The sequence below is a fragment of the Mytilus californianus genome, unplaced genomic scaffold (assembly GCF_021869535.1).
Source record: "Mytilus californianus isolate M0D057914Y unplaced genomic scaffold, xbMytCali1.0.p SCAF_9, whole genome shotgun sequence".
In the NCBI taxonomy this organism is placed as follows: Eukaryota; Metazoa; Mollusca; class Bivalvia; order Mytilida; family Mytilidae; genus Mytilus; species Mytilus californianus.
In genome coordinates, this window is record NW_026262745.1 from 40346606 (window position 1) to 40373716 (window position 27111).

General features: G+C 30.3%; 1 protein-coding gene across 1 annotated transcript; it reads left to right on the top strand.

Moving 5' to 3' along the window:
• The first annotated feature begins 315 nt into the window (after positions 1 to 315).
• LOC127716369 (ganglioside GM2 activator-like) lies at positions 316 to 25493 on the top strand. The gene is made up of 5 exons (XM_052222556.1): positions 316 to 636; positions 7304 to 7477; positions 18597 to 18770; positions 20201 to 20340; positions 21667 to 25493. Exons 1-5 carry the CDS (start codon positions 418 to 420, stop codon positions 21668 to 21670), a joined length of 711 nt encoding a protein of 236 aa, XP_052078516.1. The 5' UTR covers positions 316 to 417; the 3' UTR covers positions 21671 to 25493.
• The last annotated feature ends 1618 nt before the right edge of the window (positions 25494 to 27111 follow it).

The following is a 27111-nucleotide window of genomic DNA, read 5'->3' on the forward strand; positions in this document are numbered from 1 at the left end:
ATCTGATGACTTATTAGAATGTTTAATCTGGGACAGTCCCATAATTTGTTAGTATAATAGTCCCAGATTTATGATCAAAATGTTTTCTATATCTTGCAACAAATTGAATCTGATTGAGCCTTTCAATAAGGGTGTCGATCAGCCAAGTTGAAATATTTGAAAATAGTGGTAAACACATTTTAATCAAGAAAAAATATAAACAAAATATTCTAGTTATAAGTACCAAGGATTTGTATATTATGCAAATCCTTGTATAAGTACCAAGGCATGACCGGATTCCAAATCTGGGATCTCCGTATGTTGGTCATACTTTTAGAAAATCACGTGATAAAGTCTTGTGATCAGCGAGCGGCCTAGCCAAGCGAAGATTCTGTTGAGACTGAAGCTGTAACTTTGACGTAGACAAAGCCCGACACAATGAGGAAGACACTGATTTCGTTCTCAGTTGTACTGTTGGTGTCAATTACACAGGCATTGCCAAATGTATTTAACTTTGAAATTCCTAAGATTGACGGCTTTGGCAAAGAAGTACTAAAATCATCTAAAAATCGCTTCACTGACAATGTCGGCCAACTTTTGATGCAGTATCACATGTCTCAGAACAAAGGTTTCAAGCAGAGTATGATTAATCAATTGGTAAGAAATTTAATGGTAACCTTCACTAAAAGTAAAAAAAGGTTACCACAGAACATATGATATCCCTGGGAACAGTATACCTCAATATATATGTTCCTGGATATCCTTAGTTATAGTGGCCACCTACAGGCCCTAGCAAGAGGATAATAAAAACACAAGAAATTGAATGATTATAAAGACTGACAACGCGGTTGTCAAAAAGAACAGTTCACACAACGCACGCAAATTATTTCAGTTTAAAATTTGAGCAACACTTTCATGACTTTAATGCCATATCAAAATCAGAGTAAATTCATGTGCTCTTTAAATAATCCTGAAAGTAATTACTCTTCAAAAAGTGTAAGAAGGTTGCTGAAATGTAATAATATTTACATATCTGATACACATCATATACTACTGCTGTGTCGGTCTGTACTGCTTTGAAGTTTGTAATTTAAGAAATTATTATAATTCTTTCATGCCATGCTCTATGCTCATTTTTACCAGGGAAGGCATTATATTTTGTACTTTGAAGAAGCCTATAATACAAGTCCGTAAGGCAGCCATTATGATTTTATGCAGCCAAAATGATATAGAAAATCAACCGTTTCACGATAAAAAATGAATAGATTTAAACTTACTTTTAGAATGATTTTATTTAATTTCCTAGCGAGATAAACCAACACAAATGTCCATTTTGTTCATGTTGTTCTTTAGCGTTGTTCAAAATACAACTGACGTTGCTATTTCAATTGTGAAGTCAATCAAGTTATTGTAATTAGAACATGGCTTTGTTTCCAAAGCGAAAGAAGAACGTCATATTAGAATAACATGAATAATGAACAATCACTACAAAGTCACTAGATTCTGAGTAATGTCTAATTTTATCTAAATTTAATGCTTAACAGTCTTTATTATTACTAATTGTCTCAACATAATCTTAACATTTTTAATTTGTCTTAAAATTCCGGATATGACTTAAACTGTGTGATAACTTTTTGTTGAATAAATCATTTTACATATTATTACTGTTTTTTTGCATCTGCCATATGTTGCAATGATATTCCCTAAAAAACTGGTTTTCAATAACTCTTAGGAAAAAGTTTTTTTAGGGAATCTCAGGAATGTTGTATTTTTTTAACTGATAAGTGAACATGAGTTTTATGTATTTCATGCAGTTATGAAATAAGATGAGTTCACACTCAGTATGTTGACCTTTATTAGGTAATGGTCAGAGTTTAGATTATAAGTAATAAACAGAAGTTAGATAACAATTTTAACAAATGTAGATAAACATGATAAAAGATAAAACAGTTTATCATATTATACTTAACATGGTTTTAAATGTAAATAACATATAATTTGTACAGTATGATAATAGATTTTTGTCAAGCCTGCAAAATTTATGTCACAAAATGTTTTTTTTGGACAGAAGCTTTTTTTTTATGACCAAAAGATAATTTCAAGAGAGCAAAACTTTGAAATTATTTTCATTTTTCCATATTTTACTTATAATAGAAATAAGATGTGGTATGAGTGCCAATGAGACAACTCTCCATCAAAGTCACAATGAGTAAAAAGTAAACAATTATATAGGTAAAAATACGGCCTTCAACACAGAGCCTTGGCTCACACCGAAAAGCAAGCTATAAAGGGCCCCAAAATGACTAGTGTAAAACAATTCAAACAGGAAAACCAACGGTCTAATCTATATAAAAAACGAGAAACACTTAAGAACCACATCAAGAAACGACAACCACTGAACAGGCTCCTGACTTAGGACAGGTGCAAACAAATGCTGCGGCTTTAAACGTTTTAACATGATAAATGGAATTAGTTTTTTACAGTTAACATTTAGATACAGTATTAGGTAAAAGTTATTCAGTCATTGATAACTTTGTTAAACCTTCATCATGTTCATTGGATTTAATGAAATTAAGACTGATTTCTATGACCAAAAAAGGCTGTATCCAGAGCCAAATTTTGATAATATTTGTTTTCATTTTTGTCTCGCCTGCGACAAAAGTCACGGAAAGCGAGACATAGGGATTGCTTTTCGGGCGATGGCTCAGTGTCAACAATTGTAAAGTTTTCTGCTTAAGTTAGTTTGATAGGAACTACTTGTGATAGATCATCTATCAGTAGATATCAGTTTGAAGACTATTTTGAAGCCCTGCCCCCTAGGACATGGTCCAGTGACGGAATTAATTAGCAATTTTCAATGTTAAGTTATCTGCTTTTTAGTTAATTTTGTTGCATTCTGTTAAGAATAAGTTGCATTTTTAACTATAGTCATGATAGTGGATACTTCTAATGGAAAATCAGATGACAGAAGTTTGTGAATTTAATTGTTGAAAATCACATTCCTCAAACATGTCAAAATGGGATTGTTCAAAATTCATTTTTTCAGATATAGAAAAAAAGTTCTAGGGTCAAGGTTTAAACTAGGGTCGTTTAACTTGAACCACACATACATTTTTATTTGGCCTTACTATCAGTTCATATCAGTTTGACAACTATTTTTGAGGCCCTGCCCCACTAGGTCATGATGGTCCAGTGACTTTGAAATAATTAGCAATTTTCAATGTTAAGTTTTCTGCTTAAGTCAGTTTGATAAGAACTACTTGTGATAGATCAATGATATTTTGTATAAAGTTGCAATATATCAGTACATCAGTTTGACGATTATTTTCAGGCCCTGTCCATTGGATATTGTTCCAGCGACTAAATTAATAAACCATGTTGCTGTCCATCAGATTGTCTTTTTCTGAATTTTATGCAGATAGGCGATATCTCTGTGTCAACAGTTTATTCTCTTTTTATATGACCGCAATTTTTTTTGCAGTCGTATATTGGTATGACGTTGGCGTCATCGTCGTCCAAAGACACATTGGTTTTCGCACTTTAACTTTAGTTTAAGTGAATGGATCTCTATGAAATTTTACCATAAGGTTCAATACCACAAAAGGAAGGTGGGGATTGATTTTGGGGGTTATGGTACCATCAGTTAAGGAATTAGGGGCCAAAAATAAGCATTTTTGTAACTTCAAGACATAACTTGTTTGTTAGTGTATGGATCTCTCTGACATTGTACCACAAGGTTCCATATCACAAAGGGAATGCTGGGATTAATTTTGGGGGTAATTGCTTCCAAATTTTAGGAATTAGGGGCCAAAAAGGGGCAAAAACGAGCATTTTTCTAGTTTCATTACAATAACTTGTGTGTAAGTGTATGGATCTCTCTGACATTGTACCACAAGGTTTCATATCACAAAGGAAATGCTGGGATTGATTTTGGGGGTAATTGCCTCCAAATTTTAGGAATTAGGGGCCAAAAAGGGGCAAAAAACAAGCATTTTTCTAGTTTCAGGACAATAACTTGTGTGTAAGTGTATTGATCTTTATGAAATTGTACTACAAGGTTCCATATCACATAGGAAAAGCTGGGTTTGAGTTTAGGGGTAATTGCCCTAAACGTTTAGGAATTTGGGGCCAAAAAGGGGCCAAAAAACAAGCATTTTTCTAGTTTCCAGACAATAACTTGTGTTCAAGTGTTTGGATCTCTCTGAAATTGTACTGCAAGGTACCATACCACAAAGGGAAGGCTGGGATTGAGTTTGGGGGTGATGAATCATAAGGGGGTTCAAAAAATTTGGGGGGGGGGGGATTTTTTTTCCTTTTTTTTCTTTAAAATTTTCCATTTTAAATTGGTTATTTCTGATTTATATATAAAAGCAAATAATAATGATATGGTTTGATTAGGTAAATTAAAGAATTTTTAAGTTCTTAGACCACATTCATTCTGTGTCAGAAACCTATGCTGTGTCAAATATTTAATTACAATCCAAATTCAGTGCTGTATCAAGCTTGAATGTTGTGTCCATACTTGCCCCAACTGTTCAGGGTTCGACCTCTGCGGTCGTATCAAGCTGCTCCCCAGCGGAGCATTTTATTTACTGATAAAAGGATTTAGTTTTTTTGAAGAAAACAATAAGATATGTACAAATGTAGTCTGGGGTAAAATATTGTTACACATCAATAACTTTGTCAAAACCTGAAACTTTGACAGAAGTTGATCATGTTGATATATTCTTTGTTCATTTTCAGTATTTTACTGATAGATGGACTCATTGTTTTTGCTGTTAACATTTACAGACAGTCTGCATGGTCTGGGATTACATTTTTTCTACATGATAAATTTATTATCATTCATGGATTGTTATGTCACTTGGACAGAAGCTAAATAATCATCAAGACCAAGAAATAGCATCTAAAATTTAAAAAAAATCATAATTTGACTGATCAATGGATTCACTGTATCATATTTTTTTTATACAATGCTATTTGGTCTACATGGAAGTATATGATAAAAATATTTTAACATGATGCTTTCATGTCTGGCTCTTTGATGGATCAATACAAGTATCATAACTATTGGCTGATAATACACCTCACATGAAATTGTCATGTACATGTAATCTGATATTATTCCATTGAAGAAAGAAAGATTTATATATAAACTGTCATGTGTATTATTGTTATACATTGATTTTCACAAATTTGTAAATTGTACCATTGGGATTTTTTGGTGAATTCTTAATACATACATATATAAAAAAAGAACAAATATTTATCAATTTAATAAACATGACCAACCTACATACTGGTGTTGAAGAAATCTTGTTTATTGATTAGTTAAATAAACAGCTGTAAAGATAGAAAAGCATATATGAAATTATAAATATAACGTTTTAGTTCATCATGTACATTTTTTACATTTATAAGAAAAAAAGGAAGGAAATTGTTTGTTTTTTTACAACCAGCATGTTTACATTTTCTTGTAATATGTACTGTTTATTCATAAAACACTATAGAATGATTATTATAATTCAATTCTTAAATCTGAATTAATAAAATAGTCATAGGAATTTTACATAGTTGATAGATACCATGCTAGTTGTTTTCCTCTAATTGTTTCTGACATATGAAAATGAATTCTAGAAAGTCCCAGCAGAGAAAATCATTCAATGTTTTAGACTACAGAATGCATTTAGAAAGTTCAGGATGTACTATCTAGACTTTTCAAATAAAGTTAGCATGTTTTCAGACAATATCAGAATGCATTCAGACTGATCAGGCTGTTGAGACACAAAGTTAGGAAAATTCAAACTGTTAAGAAGTTGTAAAGAATATTAAGGGTAGATTATTTAATCCTTAAAAATGAAACAAAAATCTTACAAAGAAGTGTATATTACTTGCATCTTCAAGTCAATAAACATGACTTGTATAAGTATTACCCCTGACTGCAAGTCTTAGCTGTTTAAATTTGTTTGCTGTCATATCTAAACATCAAATATTTTTCAAGTTCAGATATGTCAGTAATTGAGAAATAGTTTTTATACCACCGCAAAAAAATTTTGGGGTTGTATATTGCTATCACTTCGTCGTCGACCGAAGGCATTCCGGACAATACCTTTAGTTTAAGTTTATGGAACTCTATGAAATTTAATCAAAAGGTTCAATACCACAAAAGGAAGGTTGGGATTGTTTTTGGGGGTGATGGTCCCAACCGGTTAGGAATTAGGGGCCAAAAAGGGGCCCGAAACATGCATTTTTCTAGTTTCAGGACAATAACTTGTGTATAAGTATTTTGATTGCTCTGAAATTGTACCAAAAGGTTCAATACCACAAGTAAAAGGTTGGGATTCATTTTTGGGGTAATTGCCCAAACTGTACAGGAATAAGGGGCCAAAAAGGGTCTAAAACAAGCATTTTTCTAGTTTTCAGACGATAACTTGTGTTTAAGTGTATTGATGTCTCTTAAATTGTACCACATTTTACAAAAAGAAAATTTCTTCAAATGTTATTTTTTTAAGAAAAAGGGGGGGGGGGGGGGGAGGGTAAAACAAATTTTGGGGGGGGGGCACTTTTTTTTCACATGATTTAAGAAATTAAAAAGTAAATTTTCTTAAAATATTAATTTTTGGAAAAAAGGGGGGAGGAGAGAAAAAAAAATTGGTTTGGGGGGGGGGGGGCACTTTTTTCCCTCAAGATTTAAGACATTGTCAATTTTCCAAAGAAAAATTTGGGGTCACAATTTTATTTTGCTAATTCTTTGTATATAGTCTGAAAACAGATTTACTAAGTATTGCTCAACAGCACAGTGTATTGCACAAAAGCAAAAGCAAGAAATTTTCAATTGAATATAAATTCAAATCATATAACCAATTTCAAGTTCTTTGACTACATTTATTCTGTGTCAGAAACCTATAATGTGTCAAATTTTTAATTACAATCCAAATTCAGACCTGTTTCAAGCTTGAATATTGTGTCCATTTTTGCCCCAACTGTTCAGGGTTGGACCTCTGCGGTCATATCCAGCTGCACTCTGTGAAGCAGTTTATTTGTTTTAGTTGAAACTCCATTGTTTAATGTTTCAGTCATACAATACAAATAGAGTGCTACATGTATAAACAACATTTGTTTAATAATAACCTGTGTGTGTATATTTCCAGTCCTGTAACACTATGAAATTGAAAAAAATATGTTCATTACATACATGTATATATATATATGTACATCTTCTTATTTGCTAATGACTATTCATATTGTTGAGTTATCAAAAATGTGACTTGTTGCAATTATTGTTAGCCTATAGCAATTTATCATTATTTAAATGATTTTGTAGATGAAGACTAGTGGATTAAGAGGCCAAATTAATGGATTTAAATGGAAAGACTGTGGAAGTGCAGCAGGCAAGATTTCCACTCTGAACATATCCCCAGATCCTATACAGTTTCCAGGAACCATCACCGTATCTGTAGGATTTACACTCAACACAACATTAGATAGACCTTTAGCGGTAATTATATTTAATCTACAGATTTAATACTGAATCACTCTGTACATATATATACATAAATTACATTTACATGTACTATCATACTCTCAGTTGATGCTGTCACTTATATATGATGTATTACACAATGTTTCATTTTGCAAGATTGTATCTTCTGCTATATGATAAAGGCTAGTAAAATCATCTTTATAATTCATGTGCATTCCAGAAAGCACTGTCTGAGATGTCTGATAAGTTTAAATAATTATGGTAAAATTACATGTGTACCAAATTTATTATCATTGGTCAAGAAACTGTCATATTTGCCAGTCTTGACTGCAGACTTGAACAACTGAGATAAATCTTTAGGATTTTAAGGCTTGGTCACTTAAATATTTCATGTATCAGCATGTCTTGAATAGAATCAGCCAATTACTATTATAAATACATGTTGTGCCTCTCAGGTACATGTAATTATATGACATTTTGAGAATATCCTGCCATACACACATTCCTCCTTTCCTATCTATGTTTTCCTAGAGGGTTCACTTGTATCTTTTTCCCTGCTATTTTACCAGCTAAATTTGATTATAGTATTTAGCAGGTGTTTAGAAGGTTATAAGCATTCTGACAGATGCAATTGATACATTGTATCTCATTGGAAGGTACTGTATATAAAGTTCATTAGTGATCTCAATTGATTTTGATCTTATTCTTATTTGCCAACAGTAAAGATTCAGTGCTTTGAAAGGTACTGCATTGTAAATCTGTCCAATTACAATCATTCTAAGATTTTTAGGATATAATCTGATGATAAAGATATGAAAATGAAGAAATAAGCATGATATATATGTACATAAATAATTGTGACTTCTTTTCATGGATAATTCTTTTCACTTGCATTTACTATACAAATGTTGGCTTGAGCTGCTCATCTACATTTACATAATTGATGACCTCAGTATGAAAATAAAAAGCCTGACAATAGAAAAAAAGTTTTTGGTCCTTTCTAGAGAATGTAAAATTGAAATTTGACCTCTTAGATGATGATTTATACATTGTATGTCTTCCTGAGAAACATAACTGGTTTCCTGTGATAAAGAGCAATATGCACACAAACACATATTTTATTTTTTTTTACTTTTAGGGTTAACATTGTCTTATTATTTCTTTGATAAGATATATCCACTTCTGTTGTTTTTACTTCAATGAGGAATGTTCTTTTAACAAAACTCCCTAAAGCTGAGAATGTTTGCATTTTGAAGCAATTAACAATTTTATATATATATATGCTTATTTCCCTTGCTCTTCATTGTGACCTGAAAAAGCTACTTGCTGCATAAGGGAGTGTTTAAATCAAATAATTTATGAATCATATTTAAGTTTTCCAAATGACCATCTGGGGAAGCCTACACTGATACATGTACATGTTATTTGACAATTCTACATGCAGTGTAGTTAAAAAAAGTTCATTCAATCAATATATGATTCTGAATGTACATAAATGTACTCAGAAAAAAACAAAAGTTTGCATAAAAAGAAATAGAAATACATGTACGGAACATTATTTTTGAATGCTGTGAAAAATAACGTGACCGTCAGAATGCATGAGGTTAAAGAAGAGCAAGAAAGATGTACAAGTTGAAAGGTGAGCATGTGCCCTCTGTATCTCTTCTTCCTTCTGCTTTTACATCTTTCACATCTTGCTTTGGGACTACCATAGATGTTCTTCATTTTAGCTAATCAGAAGACTTTACTTTGTTTGCAACTTTTCTATGTACTTGTACCTACTTATTTAGTTTTAATAATTGTATGAATATACATGTATAAATGTACATATTTCATGTATATATATATATACATAGATGGGTTTAAGGACATCCATTGTTTGACCTGCTAGTCAAATGCGTTTTGTTAAAATATACTTTTTCACTTTTTGTGCTGTATTAGACCCCTCTACTAAGAAATTTTTTTTTGCATGCACACATATAAAAATTGCAGTTTTTATCTAACGCAAACATAGGTTTGAATGTTTTTTACAATTTAGACTTGTATATACATAGATGTAGATATATAAAACATGAGCCTAAAACTTTTTTTTAATTTGAGAGCTCACATTACTTCAGAATCATAGGGAGAAGTACTACTAGTGGAGAAACTTCAAAAAGAAGTGCTTATTCATGCTTGACCCTATAATGTTTGATTTTTACTATGATATAATTTGCAATTTGTATCCTATTTATTTAATTCTGGTTGAATTTTTTTGTGTTTGTGTTAACATAAGAAAGTCTGTTACTTTTACCGTTCTGTACTGTGATATTGGACATATTGGAATAGTATATTGAAAATAGAGCATACATTTAGAGTATAAAGTTTGTTATAACATTTATATATATCATCAAAATCAAAACAGAGGGAATATTAATAAATATTTATTATTTCACTAAGGATGCTTGGTCATTTTACCCTGTTTACCTCCATTTTCTTTTTATGAGAACTATTTTGGCTGGTCAATGGGCAAATAAGTCATGAGGTCATCCTTAAAGATAATCATATTATGTTTGATAGCAACTGTCTAAAGTAATTTTTGTGGAAAAGACTTTTGAAAATATTTAATTTAATGATTGACAATACATGTAGATACCAAGCGATGTGTGAAAAAAACCAAAAAACAGTGTTATATTGTCTCGCCTTGTCGGAGTCAAAAAGCGAGACATAGGTATGCTGTTTCTGGCAGCGGCTGCTGTGTCAACAATGTATTAGTTTGTGATTAGGTCTAGTTTATGGTGAACCACTAGTGGTAGGTCATTGATATTTGGTATACAGTTGTATTAGCATTGTTACATCTCATTTCCATGGAGATTTTTTGGCCCTGTCCCCTCAGTCATGGTCTATTGACTTTGAAACTTTGCTTAGTGTACATGTATTAGTTTGTGATTAGGTCAGTTTATGGGGAACCACTAGTGGTAGGTCAATGATATTTGGTATGCAGTTGTATAAGCATTGGGATATCTTATTTCCATGGAGATTATTTGGCTCCACCCCCTCAGTCATGGTCTATTGATTTTGAAACTTTTGCTTAGTTTACATATATTAGTTTGTGATTAGATCAGTTTAAGATGAACCGCTAATGATAAGTCAATGATATTTGGTATGCATTGGCATTTGCAAGTCTTGTTTCCATGGAGATTATATAGCCCCACCCCCTCATCATGGTTCATTGACTTTGAAACTTTTACATGCTTTACAAGTTAATGTTTGTGTTTAGGTTTGTTTAAAGGGAACAACTTATGATAAGTCAGTGGTATTTGGTATGCAGTTGTATTAGCATTGGCACATCTCATTTCCATGGATTTTGTTTAGCCATGTACCTTCAGTCATGGTTCATTGACTTTTAATATTTGCATAACTTACATGTTAAAATATTGCTATTTTAATTTCAACATTTGCATTATCAAAATTACAAAAAGGCGACACATATCATTGTGTCAACAGTTTATTTTGTATTATCATGGTTATAGTTCCATTAAAGTTTGATAGCAATGAACTGTTTTTTATTGTCTTTCTATTTTGTCTTCCCTCAATGAAGTTGCTGAGGTGAGACTAAACCGTGCTGTTTACTGAAGCTTCAACATTTTGTTAATTAGATCTAAAAATATATAACATTGTCCAATCAAAATCTTCATTACAAACGAATTGCACCTGAATTTCAAATATCTATATATCAATCTTTTATTTGTATAAACAGAGTACATAATTGATATCCTTCACAAATCAGGGGTCTGATGAGAAATCGAAATTAAAGTAATACATGTATAAGATATTTTTATTTTCATTATCATATATTTATGATTGAGTATTTTTATCAGTATGTTTTTTTCTTTGAAGATGGATGTGTCGTGGTATAAGAAGTCAGGATCAACCTATATTAAGATACCCTGTATAGGTATGGTTGGTAGCTGTACCTATAACAGTGTCTGCAGCATCCTTGCTGATGTGCAGTGTCCAGATCCTCTGGTTCAACATGGTATTCCATGTCAATGCCCCTTTAAAAAGGTAAGCTTAATGAAGATCAATAACATGAAAATATGGTGTTATTTTTGCCGTTCTTATAAAGAAATTGCAAAGTTGTGTGGTGTAGTCTCAAATTTCAGAAATTTTTGCATTGAAATAAGATAAGTGAAAGATGAAATCTTTAGGATTGAATTATCTTATTAGGCTGAGGCTGAAATATTCCCGCCTTAAGATTTCACTTGATTACATTTAAACTTGATTGATTGATTGGTGTTTATGACTCATAGTCAATTAAGATTGGAGGCGAGTGCACCTGCCATTTGCAGAATTCGAACTTACAACCTCAGTGTTGACAGGCTAGTGGTACAGTAGTTCGACTTAATAGACCCCTCGGCCACCGCATTTAGACTTGAAATAGTCAAATATCTATATTATAATATTGGATACTGGTAGTCTGGTAAATAAAAATATATATATATATTCATCTCAAATTTCACCATCAATTGCAAATAGCTGTTGTAAGATGGCTCATGGAAAAGATTTAAATAGACAAATGAGTGGAAAGATGTATTAAAACTTTATTAATGTTATAATTGTTATAATTGTTTTTTTATTGTCCAAATGTCTTGCGACAGATCATCAGAATAGGACTTTCAAGTTAATTGGGTAATTTTAGCCAACTGTAAATTTTTTAGTTGGAGGATTCAGTAAGAAAAATAATTTGTTATTTTCAGAACACCTACAATCTTCCAGCAACTGATTTTGAGGTAGATGCAGCTTTTCTCCCTGAAGGAGATTATCATATAAATGCTATTGTACGTGCAGGAAAAACACAGGCAGCCTGTCTGGATTTGTATGCTTCAGTGGCATATTAAAGAAAGGTAAGGATGAAAACATTGGCATTTACAGCAAAATATGTTTGATTCATGGGCATATTTTCTTGTAACTGTACAAATATATTTTAATAAAGAACTGCTGAACCAACGCCTCCTAAATTTCGTGCTGGTAGAGTTCCCTCAAGTGGGTACCAGATGGTATGCAGGCCTGTTAGATAAAAAATTAATTACATACCGCGTAATTGACAACAACACGTAGGTAAACTGCAACTTTTATTGGTCGACATCTTTCGCCGATTAGATCGGCGTCTTCAGGACATAGTATACAAAATTAAAATCCCTGAAGTACAGGTAAATGGTATCGGGTATGTGACGTCATAATTGTCTATTGTTGATGTTGCTATAGGATACTATATGTCATTATGTGATGTTGAACAGAAAATGAATCAAATATAATACAAAGAAAATGAAATTATTAAAATTCAGAGTAATATATATTTTAAGTAAAAAAAAGAAAAATTTAAAGTTTTTTTTATGTAAAATTGTCTTGGTATATCAGAGGAGAATGGTTAAGGACTTTTGTGACTTACAAATAAAAGAATGAAAGGTCAGGTATGAAAAATTGTTCTCCAGAATGAAAAGGTCCAAGGCTTGAGAAACTTAAAATCTGAAGGTCCACATTTGGCAATGACTTAAAGGTCAAAGGCCTCAAACATCCACTTACTTGAACCCATGATGTTTCCTGTGGCTTAGAAACCATTCATTGAAGTTTTTAATGAAATAACAAAATTTTATCAGAAACTAATTTTTAAATGGACAATATATTTTATATGAACTGTAATCCCATTTTTATTAAATTTTTCAATTAAAACTTGACACACATTAGAAGATAAATTTCTTATCAGCTTTCAGCATATGCAGTAAATATCATATATATTTATATGTACATGTAGATCTCATTCTTCAATTGATCTAAACAATAATTTGGTATTAACTAATTTTGAAAACTTCATTATTTCAAATTTGTATAGGATAGGTTATCTATTGTTTGTTTGGTTTTACTTATGTTTTATTCTGGTAGAAATGTAATGTTGTTTCAATTTTTTTGCAGACATTTCACTTACAGCTGTACAGTTGGAGGAAATTTTAAGAAGAATCATCAAATAAATTTTTCCTACATTCCATACACATTTTTTATAATTGTTTATATGTACTTGATTGATTATATTGATTAATGAATAAATAAAACTTTAATAGATAAAAAGGAACTTTAAACCCCAAAAATGATCAACAGGACAAGATTTACAAATTGTTAACATGGGAGAAGTCTTTGGTTAACTCCTTATAGGAGTTATTACCCTGAAATGAAGATTTTTACCACTTTTCACATTTTTGGCCAAAACTATTGTAGATAAAAAAAATATAAACAGCAAAAATTTTCAGTAAAAAAAGATCTGCAAATAGCTCAACACAGCTCCTTAAAAACAGTTATTGCCCTTCAAAGATGATTTTAATCAAATTTTGCATATAATGCTAAAATTATAATAAATATAAAGAAACTGAAAACATTAAAAGTATCAGCAATACAAGATTAACAAAATAAAGATATGTTAGTCATGGTTTAATTCTTGTCTTGAATGTTGGAGAGTTACCATTGTTGAAAATATTTTTTCAATTCAATAATGCATAGATCCAGGTGATCGTCATAGGCTCTCTAATTAATATTCCTTATCCTTGCTTAATTCCTAGACACACAAATAACTTGGGTTGATATGAATTCATTAACTTTCTAAGATTTTCTTTAATTTAAGAATTATAAAATTTGACAGGGAATTTGTTATTCTATAAATATATAAGGAATAAGTTTATTTGATAGGTATTCTGCACATATATCTTGTAATAAAAACATCATTGTTGAATGTAAAATACCATATTGTATTTTTCATGTATGATTATATGTAAACATTGTAATAATAGTTTGTAAATGTTTCAATCTAAGAGATTACACATAACCTGTCATTGTTAGAAATTTATATCTGTATTTTGATCTGCATGCACTTTATTTTTATTTTGTTATTACAATTTACCCTTCCAGAGCACCCAAAATCAACCCTGAGTTTTTGGTGGATGTTGCTCAATATATAGTTTTCTGTGTAGTGTCCTGTAGACTGTTCGTTTTCATTGTTTTTTTGTCATGTTTTTGTCTGTTTCTCTCTAACTTATGAATTTTGTTTGTCCCTTTAATAACTTATGCCTCTTTTAAACGCTGACACATTATGAACAAGAAAGAAAAATAATTTCACCAAAAAGATATTTACAAAGGAAGTTTGCAACTTGTATTTTATGTTCTTTTTGAAAAAAATATTCATGAAATTTGCCCATTTTTAGCCTAAATTATAACTATCTCCACAAAGATGCCATTTTAATGATATCACAATTGAATTGTCTCATCAAACAAAAACTAGTATTGACTATTTTTCACTTTAATTGAATTTATTGTGCCATTTAAGACCAAAATGTATTATTCTCTCACTATTCACTATCTACACTTTCTATTCTATATAGGTCACGGTGATAAGCTTGTACAATGTATTTAAAAAGATTTCAAAAGCTTCAATAATACATACTTTGACTTTTATAACCAAGAATCATAAGCAATACTAAATTTAAAAATTCTTCACATAATCTGAGATTTGTGCTTTACATTCAATTTGAGCATGTCACATTGTGTGAATAAGATGGCTAAGATTTTGGATTAAAATTTGTTCACCATATTCCAATTTGTACTGTTATTTGTATAACACAGGAAGAGGAAACATTTAAATCCAAAATAGAGTAATGTGTTGCTGAAGTTCAACAATTATTTCTTCAAATCGAAGAAAGTTTAACGTGACCTTGGACAATCTCATTTGTTTATAATTTTGTAATTTCATACAATCCTTTGTATAACATTTTTGTCATAGCAGGATGTATATATAGTAATTTAAGACATTTTACATTTTTTTTGTTTCGGAACTATTTGCAAACATTTATGTATTAAGCATTAAATTATGCTTGCATCAGTAATTAATAATGACTGATTATACAGTAATTGAACTGCGGTATGTTTTGTTACAAAGATCAAAATTTGTTTTACTATTTTAAAAATTATTCTGCTATTTAACAGCCTAGTCCAGTGCAGTTATGTCAGCCATTTTGATTTTGAAACTGCTACTTATTTCTATAATTTATATTAGTCAAATTCACTATAAAGGTCAACCAATTAATAGATTTTTAAGTTATTCTTTTAACATTTCAACTTGTTTATCTTTTCCATGCTCTGAAATCTAGTCTTTCTTTTTATTGTAAAACTACCATTATCAAATTTAGTCATGTATACTATTGGAAGAAATTGTACATAAAGCAATAGACCAATATAGAAATAATGATGCGTTGTGGGAACACTGTCTTAGATGTTTTGATTGGTCTAGACATATAGAAAGAAGCTGAAGCTGTGTTACAAAATTTATTGGGTAAGATGTTGACTTTTTGAAATGGTTTATTGAAGCAATATATATTGGTGCTTTTTGTTCTATTGGTCTGTATTTAAACTGTTTGTTGTGCATTCAGTTTCAAGTATTTATGATTTTATTTCTCAAGATTACTAATGTGAAGTCAGATAAAATTTATTCCTTTATTTTTAATTCCCTATTTGGCTGTCTTCAAACTCTAAATTTTATTGAAAAAATAAGAAAAACATTATATTTATCTTAAGAAAATGTTTACTTTTATATCTTAAAAGGTGCAGGTATTATATACTGAAAAAGCTCAATTTTATTAAAAAAAAAAAAAGATACCAGAAAGAATCAGGGATTTATTTTTATGTCATTATGTTTTAGATTATAGTTATTTTGATAATCATGAACAAGTTTTTCATTTTGTAAACTTCATTGTTATTCTACACGTAATAAAATGTTAAAGAAAACAATGTTTGTTTTTTTTTCTTGAGAAGAATGTCCATCATTTTAATCTTCTTTATCGCTCTAGTTCTTTTTAAGAAGTTTTATCCTTAATCTTACATATAGAGTTTAACTCCTTAAATACAGGTTGTTCTGTAACTTCTGTTCCGCTATTTGGTTTGCCATATTGACTTATTGATACAATGTCTTTAAATTTACTTCAAACTGAATGGTAATCAAATTTCATTGTAGAGTTGGTTATGATATTACTGACAATCTGTGGAACAATTGATTTTCAAGGGTAATAGTTTTTATGGTTTCAAGGTAGATTGTATTTTCATGGACATATTTGATACAGTATTTGGCAGTTTTGACAAATTCTGTATAGGAAACCTTTAGTAGGGATTTTGATTTTTGTTGAATTCTAAATTGTTGATGCACAATTACCATTGAATCCACAAAAACTAGTTCCCCATGAATACTGCAATGATCCTTTCTATCTATCTGCTACATAGTACCCAGCTTCTGTAATAAAGAATGATTGGATATTTGAATTTTATAATGTTGAGTTGTACTGGGATCCAGATCTGGTGTGCAGTCACTTCCTGTTCGAAGATTATTTCTATTATACCCCCTAAGAATGGAATTATAACAAGCAGTGGTCTATTTTGCATGACATTGAGTACAACTTCTTGTTATGGTAAACATTCATTATTAACTTCTTACCATAGTTCTGCACTGCAGCCTACCCATGGCAGTTCTAACCTATTGCATCAGGGAAATATAAACAATTTTAGAGTTCCAATTCTAATTTGTGATTTCATTAGACAACAGTGCTATATTTTCTAATCATCAAAAAACAAAATTATATTTAGACTCAATTTTTTTTCTTAATCAAGCTTGAGTTAAAAAAAGTATGTAGGCACGAGATGGCTGAAATGTAGATATTGAATTGTCAACTGTGCTTGTGCTTTTATTTTGGGATACAAATTGTTTTTTTTTTAGAAATTTTATCTTTTTACTTTGCATGTAACAAATTAGTTGAAATATTCATTCAATTTTTTTTTTTCTGAGAACATGTTCAATGAAAAACTTATTCTGAAGTCTGTAAGGGGGCATAATTATAGTGTGAGGTAAATCCTCAAGCCAATATATTTTTATGCTACTCCTACGAAGTAAGGGAGACATTATGTTTTCTGCATCATTTCATTGGTTGTTGTGTGAAATATGTAGATGTATATCAAATTAGGGTTTTCAAATTCACTGAACCTGGACATGTGATAGTGAGAGCTCAGCCTCAGGGCATGATGAAAGATGATGATATTAATATCTTGTATACAATGGATTTATTAATGTTTTTAGGATACTAATTTCTTGGATTTCATGGGTATAGGTAAACCGCTAATTTTAAGTGTTCAACAAAGAAAAAAGAAAAAATTTCCTATAGATTTATATGCAGATCCTTTGACATTATGTTTGTTGACTTTAAACAATTTTTGTCTTGAAACTGGTACATAAAGTCTTATCTACCTTTTTTAGTAGGCACTTCCTTCAGAATGTCACAATTTTTTAAAATACTATGGATTCATTCATTTTTGTGGGTGCTGAATTTCAGGGATTGAAGAATAGATGTATTTTTCATTTTTTTTGTGGATACTTGACTTTTTGGTTTTGACAAACTGTGCATAAACAAACCAATAAAAATTTGTTTTTTGTTGAGTATTTAAATGTGTAAGTTTGACAAGGGCCCTATTTAACCTGAATATTAAGTGTCTTTTGTTGAGTATTTAAATGTGTAAGTTGGTTAAGGGCCCTATTTAACCTGAATATTAAGTGTCAATTGCTTCAAGACAAAATTTGTTTTAAGTTGACGAGAAGACATGTAAAAAAGAGAATTATAACTGTTTTTTTTCCAATTTATTTAAGATATTGGTTTTATTATTTAGTTTCCAATATCTTGGGTTTGTTTGGTGATTACAATTTGGAAAAACACTCTTACTATGTACTAAGCTTGTTTTTTTATCCCCATGGCCGTGTAGGCAACAGGGGTATTAAGTTTTACCCTTGTCCATACGTCCTGAAACTGGTTTCCGTTCTCTAACTTTAGTTTGCCTCAACCAATGTTTTGAAACTTATACATAATGCTTATTACCACTTAATACAAATCAAGTTTGAATTTGGGTGGCATCACTTTCACTGTTCCCAAGTTATGTTCTTTTATAAATGGAAAAATTGCTACATTTTCTGATATTTACAAGCAGGGTCATCTGTGTCCCATGGACACATTCTTTTATTTTTTACAATGATTAGCTATTATTTATTACCTGTAAATGTAAATTGAAATTCTCTTCATAGATGAGTGTTATATGGGAAAAAAAGAATAATCAAGGACAATATGTAGAAATACCATGTGTCGAGGACCTGTTTACATGTAATTATACAAATGTATGTGAACTGATGGACCAGATAGTACAATGTCCTGACCCACTTGTAGCAGCAGGAATTTCCTGTCAGTGCCCCATTACTAAGGTAGGTCTGCAATGTTCTGACAGATGGCACGAGATCATAACTAGATTATCACCCTTTGATTTTCATTGTCTACTAATTATTCCCTAGTGTATCACTTGAATTTTTTTTTATAAACCTCACAATTATTAGTTATGTTTTATGCACAAAAAGCCAGTAGGAGGAGGAAATTATATTGTAAAAAATTTGAGTAATAAATTTAAAGTTATAATAGTAGTGATCGGTCCAGATGAAAAGGGTAAGAAGTTAGTAGTCTGAAGCTGCTAAATTGATTAGTTTAAGACCACCTTGCCATAAAATTGTCCATATTTTGCCCATGAAGTTTTCTATAAATTTGATATAATTTGTCCCAAAAGTTGTATATGACACTGTAAAATCTTATTGAGACAGTGCAAAATTTGTTGTCACGGGTCAGCTATATCAGTTGGGATCCCATATGAGTGTCTGACTTCCAAGGAATGTTTGCAATGTAAAGACAAGAAGAAAAAGGAGCCATTCCTTGCTAGGACTGAATATTTTATGTAGGAGTACATTTTTTCGATTGCTGAGTTTCTCAAAAATGTCTGAATATTTTTTGCAATTTCAAAGAATTGATTCACAACAAAATAAATAAAACCAACTGTTGTTAAGAGTGGCAATTGATTACACAGTGGCACATGCAAATGTTCCATATGTATGGTATATAAAAACAAATTCAGGAAAAGAAATTGTTAAATCAAAAGTAAGGAGATAAGATGTTGTATAGGCAGAAAGAGTTAAATATCCAAATCCATGAAAAAAAAAAAAAAAAAACGAATATAAAGGTTAGCATACAGTCTTCAACAATAGACAAATATCACTACCATATATGTAAGGCTCTGAATTGCCTTGAATTTAAAAGATAGTTGTGAATGAAAACAGAAAGTAACAAGGATCAGACAACATCATGTACTGGTATACTTTTATAATATAAACATACTGCCCTAGGAGGAAGTTGTTAGGGTAGATTAACACACAGGGAAAAAAATATCATCTAAGACAAAGTCGCCTAACGCCTTCATCCAAGGGCAGTTTTTTTTTTTTATTATTATACTGAATGCCTTATGATTCAAGTGTGCACTATGTTATTAGAAGGACAATTGTAAAAAAAATAAAGTCATAAATTAAGATAGATTACTGATAATAACAACAAAACAAAGGAAATAATGTAGAAATAAAAATAGGTAAACCTCGGCCAGAGCGGGTGTTAATTGTTCCGGATCAGCAAACTTCGGGCTCAGCGGGTGTTAATTTTAGGCATTAGCACCCGTTGCTAATATTATCACATTTTGCTATGGGTGAGCGGGGCTTATGAAAGGTTAGTGAAAATTAACAAATTGTCCAATGAAATGAATGGATAATATAAGAAATTTGCATAAAGTATAATAATATTGATAATTATTACATATTTTCAGGGGCAATATTTGATGAATAATGCTAATTTTGAGATTGATGCTGCTTTTCTATCAGAAGGAGATTATAGGATCAAAGTAATGGCAATGGCCAAAGGAAAACTTGAGATGTGTATTGATATGACAGCATCAGTATCATCAGGGTAAGGCATATTATTACATCGGTTGCAATGAGTTACCGTGATTTCCCAGTGATATAAAACCCGATAATTTCACATATGAATTAAATCCTATAAATTGACTCCTCTGATGTCAAACAACAATGTGTGTTGTCAAGATGTTTTGGATAACATTGCATCAAAACAAATTGAGAATTCAAAGAAAGGGATATGGTTTCTTGCATTTTCTACTTTAACTCTTCCAAAAAAGTCAATATAATAAAAGAATAACTAATCCAAGAATTCAAATCTCAAAAAATATTCAACTCCTGACCAAACAACACTGCATTCATGAATAAATGTGTTGTTCGGTCACTGAACATTTTTCTATATTTGAATTGTTGGATTAGTTGTTCTATAAGTATTCTTATATTACTTTTAAAGTACAGTAAAGTGGGACATTTTTGGAGAGGGGTTTACTTTTACTAATTTTGTGATTAAGGTAACATAAAAATGGAACAATTTCTCCTTGCATAAATTTGATAATCATGGACAATCATTATTTCGGACAAGAAAAATAAAAATATCAATCCTTGTGAACTAGTTTGTCATTTGAAGTTGCAAAATGTACAGTACTTTTTTAAATTTTGATTATTGGGAAATAGAATTGTTCCGTGAACCTTTACTACAAACACCATATATGTGTTGACCAACTTGCAAGTGGTCAGTTCTGCTTTGAATTATTATGCTATTAGAAAAAAGCAAGATTTTTACTGAGTGTCTATCATAGTTGTCTCCCTTTGGTAAACATTATGTATTGGGAAACTTTTGTTAATTTGAAAATGTACAATGGCAAAAATATTGATGAAGACATGTATGGCTTTCGTGGTAAAAATGTTTTCATATAAAATATGCATGGAATAGTTTAGATAAACCACAAATTTCAGGAAAATTGGTACAAAATAGTACTTTCAAAGAACTTACTTCTATCAATTTTCCCACTGAAACAGATAATTTATATGCGGATTACTTACATTTGTGATGGATTGAAAAAAAAATTCCAAATTGGTCTATATTGAATTTAGTCACTCATATGAGGTCCCTTTGGCTGTGCAGCACTGAGATAAGAATTTGCCATCACTGTTTTAGATATGATTTTTATGGTATGACCTAGGCCTTTCAATCCAACAACAGAGATCCTGATTATTAAATATAACTGCATATTTTGGTAAAAAAAAAGAATAAGGTATACCTTAAAAAGGATGAATAAAGAAGTCAAGGGTGAGACTCATAAACTTGAAGGAAGAGGAAATATGAATAAGATGTTATGATTCCCTGCAAAAAGATTTACTTTGTTCTGTATATTTTCAGGTAAAAAAGAGTGACAGCTGAACTGAAGGAAGAACTTGAAACAGGATAAGATTTAAATGGATGAAAACTAACATTTTAGATTAAATTTATACTGGGAAAAGGGGGAATTGAAATGAATTCGCAGACCAACAGGAAACTGAGGAAAAATTTTGTTACTATAAATTTGTTTGTGATATCAAGTATAGAAATGAGGTTGAAATTTGTTGTTTTCTAGGAATTAAATGTAATTTTTTCATCAGATATATTCCACCTGGACAAATGTATTTTAATTTTAATAAAAGCCATCAAAAAAAGTGATAGCTGCTGAAATCAAATTTACAAATGATGAAAACACAGAAACTTGGATACTTCAAAGATATATTTTACAGGTGTTTTACATTGAAAATTTTTAGTTCAGATGCTTTGAACAGCTTTTACTGACATCATACTTTGAATGAGATTGAGTCTAACACAGGGTAACATGAAATAATTTATATGTCAACTGAACAAAAATGATTTCTAGTGTGTCTTTTAATTGGGAATGACCATATTTCTTTTAAATGTTATGAAATAATTAGTGTGCAATTTAATGTAAAAAAGGGTGCTTTTAGAAACTCTCCATCTTTGGAAATGGAAGATTGTAGTGAATTTTTTTTTCATACATTAATAGTGATGTCCTATTTTTTGTGTTATTCAACTTTATTGTAATCAATTTGATGTTTTCTCAAGAGAACAACAATTTACTAAAACAGCAGAAAATTTTATGAGAAGAGCTTTTTTCTGTTATCTGTGAACTACCACAATTTAGTCTATATTGTAGTCTGGAAACTAGTAAATACTTGTTTTTTTATGCTAACTTTTAATCAGAGTGTAAAGCTTTTATACATTTTTTGCCAGTAAATTTCATAAAACATCTTTTGCATTGTAAGATATTTCAGCTATTATTTTGTTGTTAAATCTATAATAGCATATGGGGACGTAAAATAGAAATTTAACAGCCTGGAAAAGGAGTAAGAATCACATTGCTATGAATAAATTTTTTTTTAGAATAAGCTGAAAAAGTAGATAAAATACCTCTTAATTTAAATACTCATACATTTCATTGTAACTATACTTTTTGTCCCTTGAACTCTCTTCTAAGAAATCCTCTACTGCAGTGCAGATGGTTATATAAAAGTGTTGATTACCTGGTTTTCATCTTTCATTGTCTAGATTATATGCATTCTTATTGTATATATTAATTTGCCACTGGACATTCAGCAGCCATCCATCATCATCATCATCTTATGATATAACATTAGTTTATTAAAGAATCAAAGGGTTTTGTAACTTTGGAAGATTATAATGTTCGATTTAGCTGAACATATTCTGTTAATGTGTTTTTGTGTTATTTATTATCGCAGCGTGGTTGGCATAGAAATACTGAACAACTATGTGTTTTTTCCATATGGCCTTGTAAAGGCTCAGACCCATACAATTCTTGCCAGATTTTTTTGAAATTCATGTCATCAATTTCTTGGACAAATTGAAAAATTAGTGCTGATAAACTATTTTTATATTGTAAGGAGTTATGTCCCTTAGAATGTATTTGCGTTTGTCCATCTGGTCTTGTAAGTGCTCTCACGTACAATTCTTGTCAGTTTTTTTTCTTTATGAATTTTTGTCAATGATTAAAAAAAGCAATGTCTTGGAAAAGATGGAAAATTAGTGCTGATCAGAGTTAAGTCCATTAGAAATTTAGATTTTATTGAAAATTGCTTTGTATTAAAGTGATCTCAAGCCTGGATATTTATGAAAAAATGTTTAAGAACCAAACAAAAATATGTTTCAGTTTTGCCCTTGGTCAGGTACAATATGCACATTGGTGAACCATTGGAACACTGTTCTTTTATAAATTTTGATATAATTAGAGTAAATTTTGGAGTGATAAAAAAACATGGACAATGGCATTTCTTTACATCATTATTTTAGGGGTATGAGGCAACTTTCATCTTCTGCTTCTATGGGAGTCAAAACTTTAAATAATTCAATATGCATTTCTCGTTGTTGCAAAAAGATGGAAATAAAGAAAATATTTATTTTTATTCCTTTTTGGAATTTTAATAATGTGACATTGGGATTGATACAATACATTTATACTTATATACTAGTACATAGAAGATAGAGATATGTATATACACTATACAGCTACTATTGTTTGTATTAATGTTTACTTTTTTTATTAATACTATTCACTATGTTTTTCTTAAATAATATTTGTTGTACTTTGTGAAGTTTTTGTATGTGAAATGAGTGCATTAATTTTGTTGTTTACCATTTCAGCTTCAGAATCTAAGGAACTCTGGTTAAATGTTTCAATGCTTAATTTGTTGGGAATTTGGCTCAAATGATTTGATATTGTTATAAACAAAAAATTTTGATATTAATTTGCTTATTATTTTTGGTGTCTCTTGAAGAAACTTATTTTCTATAAAAAAATTAGTTTTAATTCTTTACTTGTGAATTGTTAGGTTTAATTCTTTACTTGTGAATTGTTTAAATTGAATAGATCCTAAAGCATAATTGTTAGTTAAAACAAAAATTTGAATTATATGCTAAAGTGTTGAACTGAGTAGTGGTTCTCCTGGGAAAAAAAGTTTGGAAATATAACATTAAGGGGATCAAAATTTGCACTCTTCCAGTTGAGTAGAGTGACTTTACCAAGATTTTATTGTAAAATAAATATTAAATATTTTAGTTCTCTTCACTTCTGAATACCAGAATTTCAAAAAGTTATACACAGGAATTGTTGGACTATTTATACTCATACCAGAATCTCAATAAAATTGTACTCTTGCACTTCTGTTATATTTTATTTTATGTTTATTTGTCATTTTTATTTAGAATTGGGGCATTGTTATAAAGTTGTAAAAGTGACAGTGAAAATAGGGATATATGCACATGAGAAAAATTTTGTACCATCTAAATTTAACAGCAAAGGTATTTGTTAATTGTATTTAATTCAAGTAAAAAGTGAAATTTAAATCAGTTATTTTGAATGATTTATTACAAGTAAATCATTTTCGATAGAGTTGTTTCCCTTTGTTGGAGAGTGGGTGTACTTAGGTATCCACTATTTACATCCTTAAGGGAATTATTCACATTTAATTTGTAGTTTTTACAAAAATGTAAAATTTTGGCAAATTATGAAAAATTCAACAAAATAGTTTTCAATGCAAATTTAAAGTTTCATGAAATTAAAGATTAAATTTAACAAAAATAATGTACACCCTAATTCACTGTTTTATTTAAATTTTCAGAAATATTATAGATTGAAAAAACTCTTGAGGAAGGTACTAGATGAAGAGAATTATATTTAATTCTTGGATATGTTCATATGTGATGAAAATTATCCAAAATTACTGTGATTGTTTACACTTTATAACATTGTGCAATAGATTTTTTAGGTGCTTTTTGTATTTATGTAATACTATATATTGGATTTTGTTGTTGAGTATTATAGTATTTCCTTCACGTTCAAATATTTAAAAAAAAAAATCACACTTGAGAATTTGAAATCAATAATATCTTCTTCTTCTCCAGTTGTACAACAAAACTTCAGGAAACTGAAGATTACTTGGGATTACGCATACATGGTATTTACCTAAATTTATAATTTAATTCAAGAAATGAAAAAAAAGACGAAAGATTTATTTTTTATATTCAAGGTTGAAAATTTATATTTAAAGATTACAATTAAAATCTTAGAAATTAACTCCAGATTATTCCACTTAATTATTTCGCAAACTAAAATGTTTGTATATGTTTTTTTTCTACTAATTTTCAATAAACTTTATTGAATTCTTAAATTGGAATTGTTACTCAGTACTGGCATGAAAATACAGATATTTATTTCCTGAAATTTGCTGTAATAAAACTAAGGAATTTACCCATTGAAATGAAGTAATATATCTCCCTCATGCATAGCTCAGATTCCCTGTCCAGGTTTGGCTATCAGGTTTTGGATTTTAAAATATTTTAGCCCTGATCATCATTGTAGAGACATTGTCAAAATATGCATATGGTGTAGTTAGATTGGTACGTTTAATGTTATGTTGATATGGCTTCATAATGCTTACAGTTGTCGGTTAAGTTTATTTAGCTCACCTGGCCCAAAGGGCCAAGTGAGCTTTTCTCATTACTTGTCATCTGGCATCCGGCGCCCGTCTTCGTTATTAAGTTTTACAAAATTCTTCTCATCTGAAACTACTGATCCAAATTTAACTAAACTTGGCCGCAATCATCATTAGGGTATCTAGTCTTAAATATGTGTCCAATGACCCTGCCTGCCAACTAAGATGGCAGACATGGCTAACAATAGGGGTAAAATGTAAGTTTTGTCTAATATCTTGAAACCATTATAAATAGAAAAAATCTGACAGGGTCAGAATGATGAGATCTACCAACTATTGTCCATTCACTTCAAAACTGTCATACGACTTTTTATAGGAGTTATTGCTCTTAAATGATGAATTTTACTATTTTTTTCATTTTTGCCTATTATCTTAAAAATTATAATAGATAGAGAGAAACTTAACTTTATACAGCAAAAATGATCAGCAAGACAAGATCTGCAAATTAGGACATCGTCTGACGACCCCTTATTGGCGTTGTTCTCTTTAATGACAATTTTTACCAATATTTTGTGTTTTTGCCTAATATCTGAAAAACTATCATAGATATATATAAACTTAAATTAGCAAAAATGATCATCAAGACGATCTACAAATAAGTAAATATGGTTGAAAATGTCTGACAACCCCTTATTGGCGTTGTTCTCTTTAATGACGAATTTTACTTTTTTTGCGTTTTTGCCTACAATCTGAAAAACTTTATTAGATAGATAGAAAAATAAAAAAAGCATTCTGTGAGTATTGCATGGCAAAACATAGTCCCCTACCGGTTAAAATTCATTGTATTGGAACAAAATTCTAACTTGATCTATAACTTGTCATGGTGTAAACTATATAACAAATATCAAGTCAATATCTTCAAGCATGACAAAAAAAAGTGTTAAAAACTGATTATTTAAGTGAATTTTCTAAGTCCAAATCATCAGACCGGAACAAAATTCGTTCTTGATCTGTAACTTGTCATGATAAAACTATATACCAATTTTCAAATCAATACCTTTAAGCATGACAAAAAAAAGTGAGGAAAACTGATTATTTTAGTGAATTTTCTAAGTCAAAGGACCATAACTCTGCACAAAATCATCAGACCAGAACAAAAATTGAACTTGATCTGTAACTTGTCATGATAAAACAATACACCAAATATCAAATCAATATCTTCAAGCATGAAGAAAAAAAGTGTGTAAAACTGATTTGCCGGACAGACAGACAGACAGACAGACAGAAGGAGGGAGTGCAAACCTAAAGTCCCCTTCGACTTCGTCGGTAGGGGACTAATAAGCAAAAATGATAC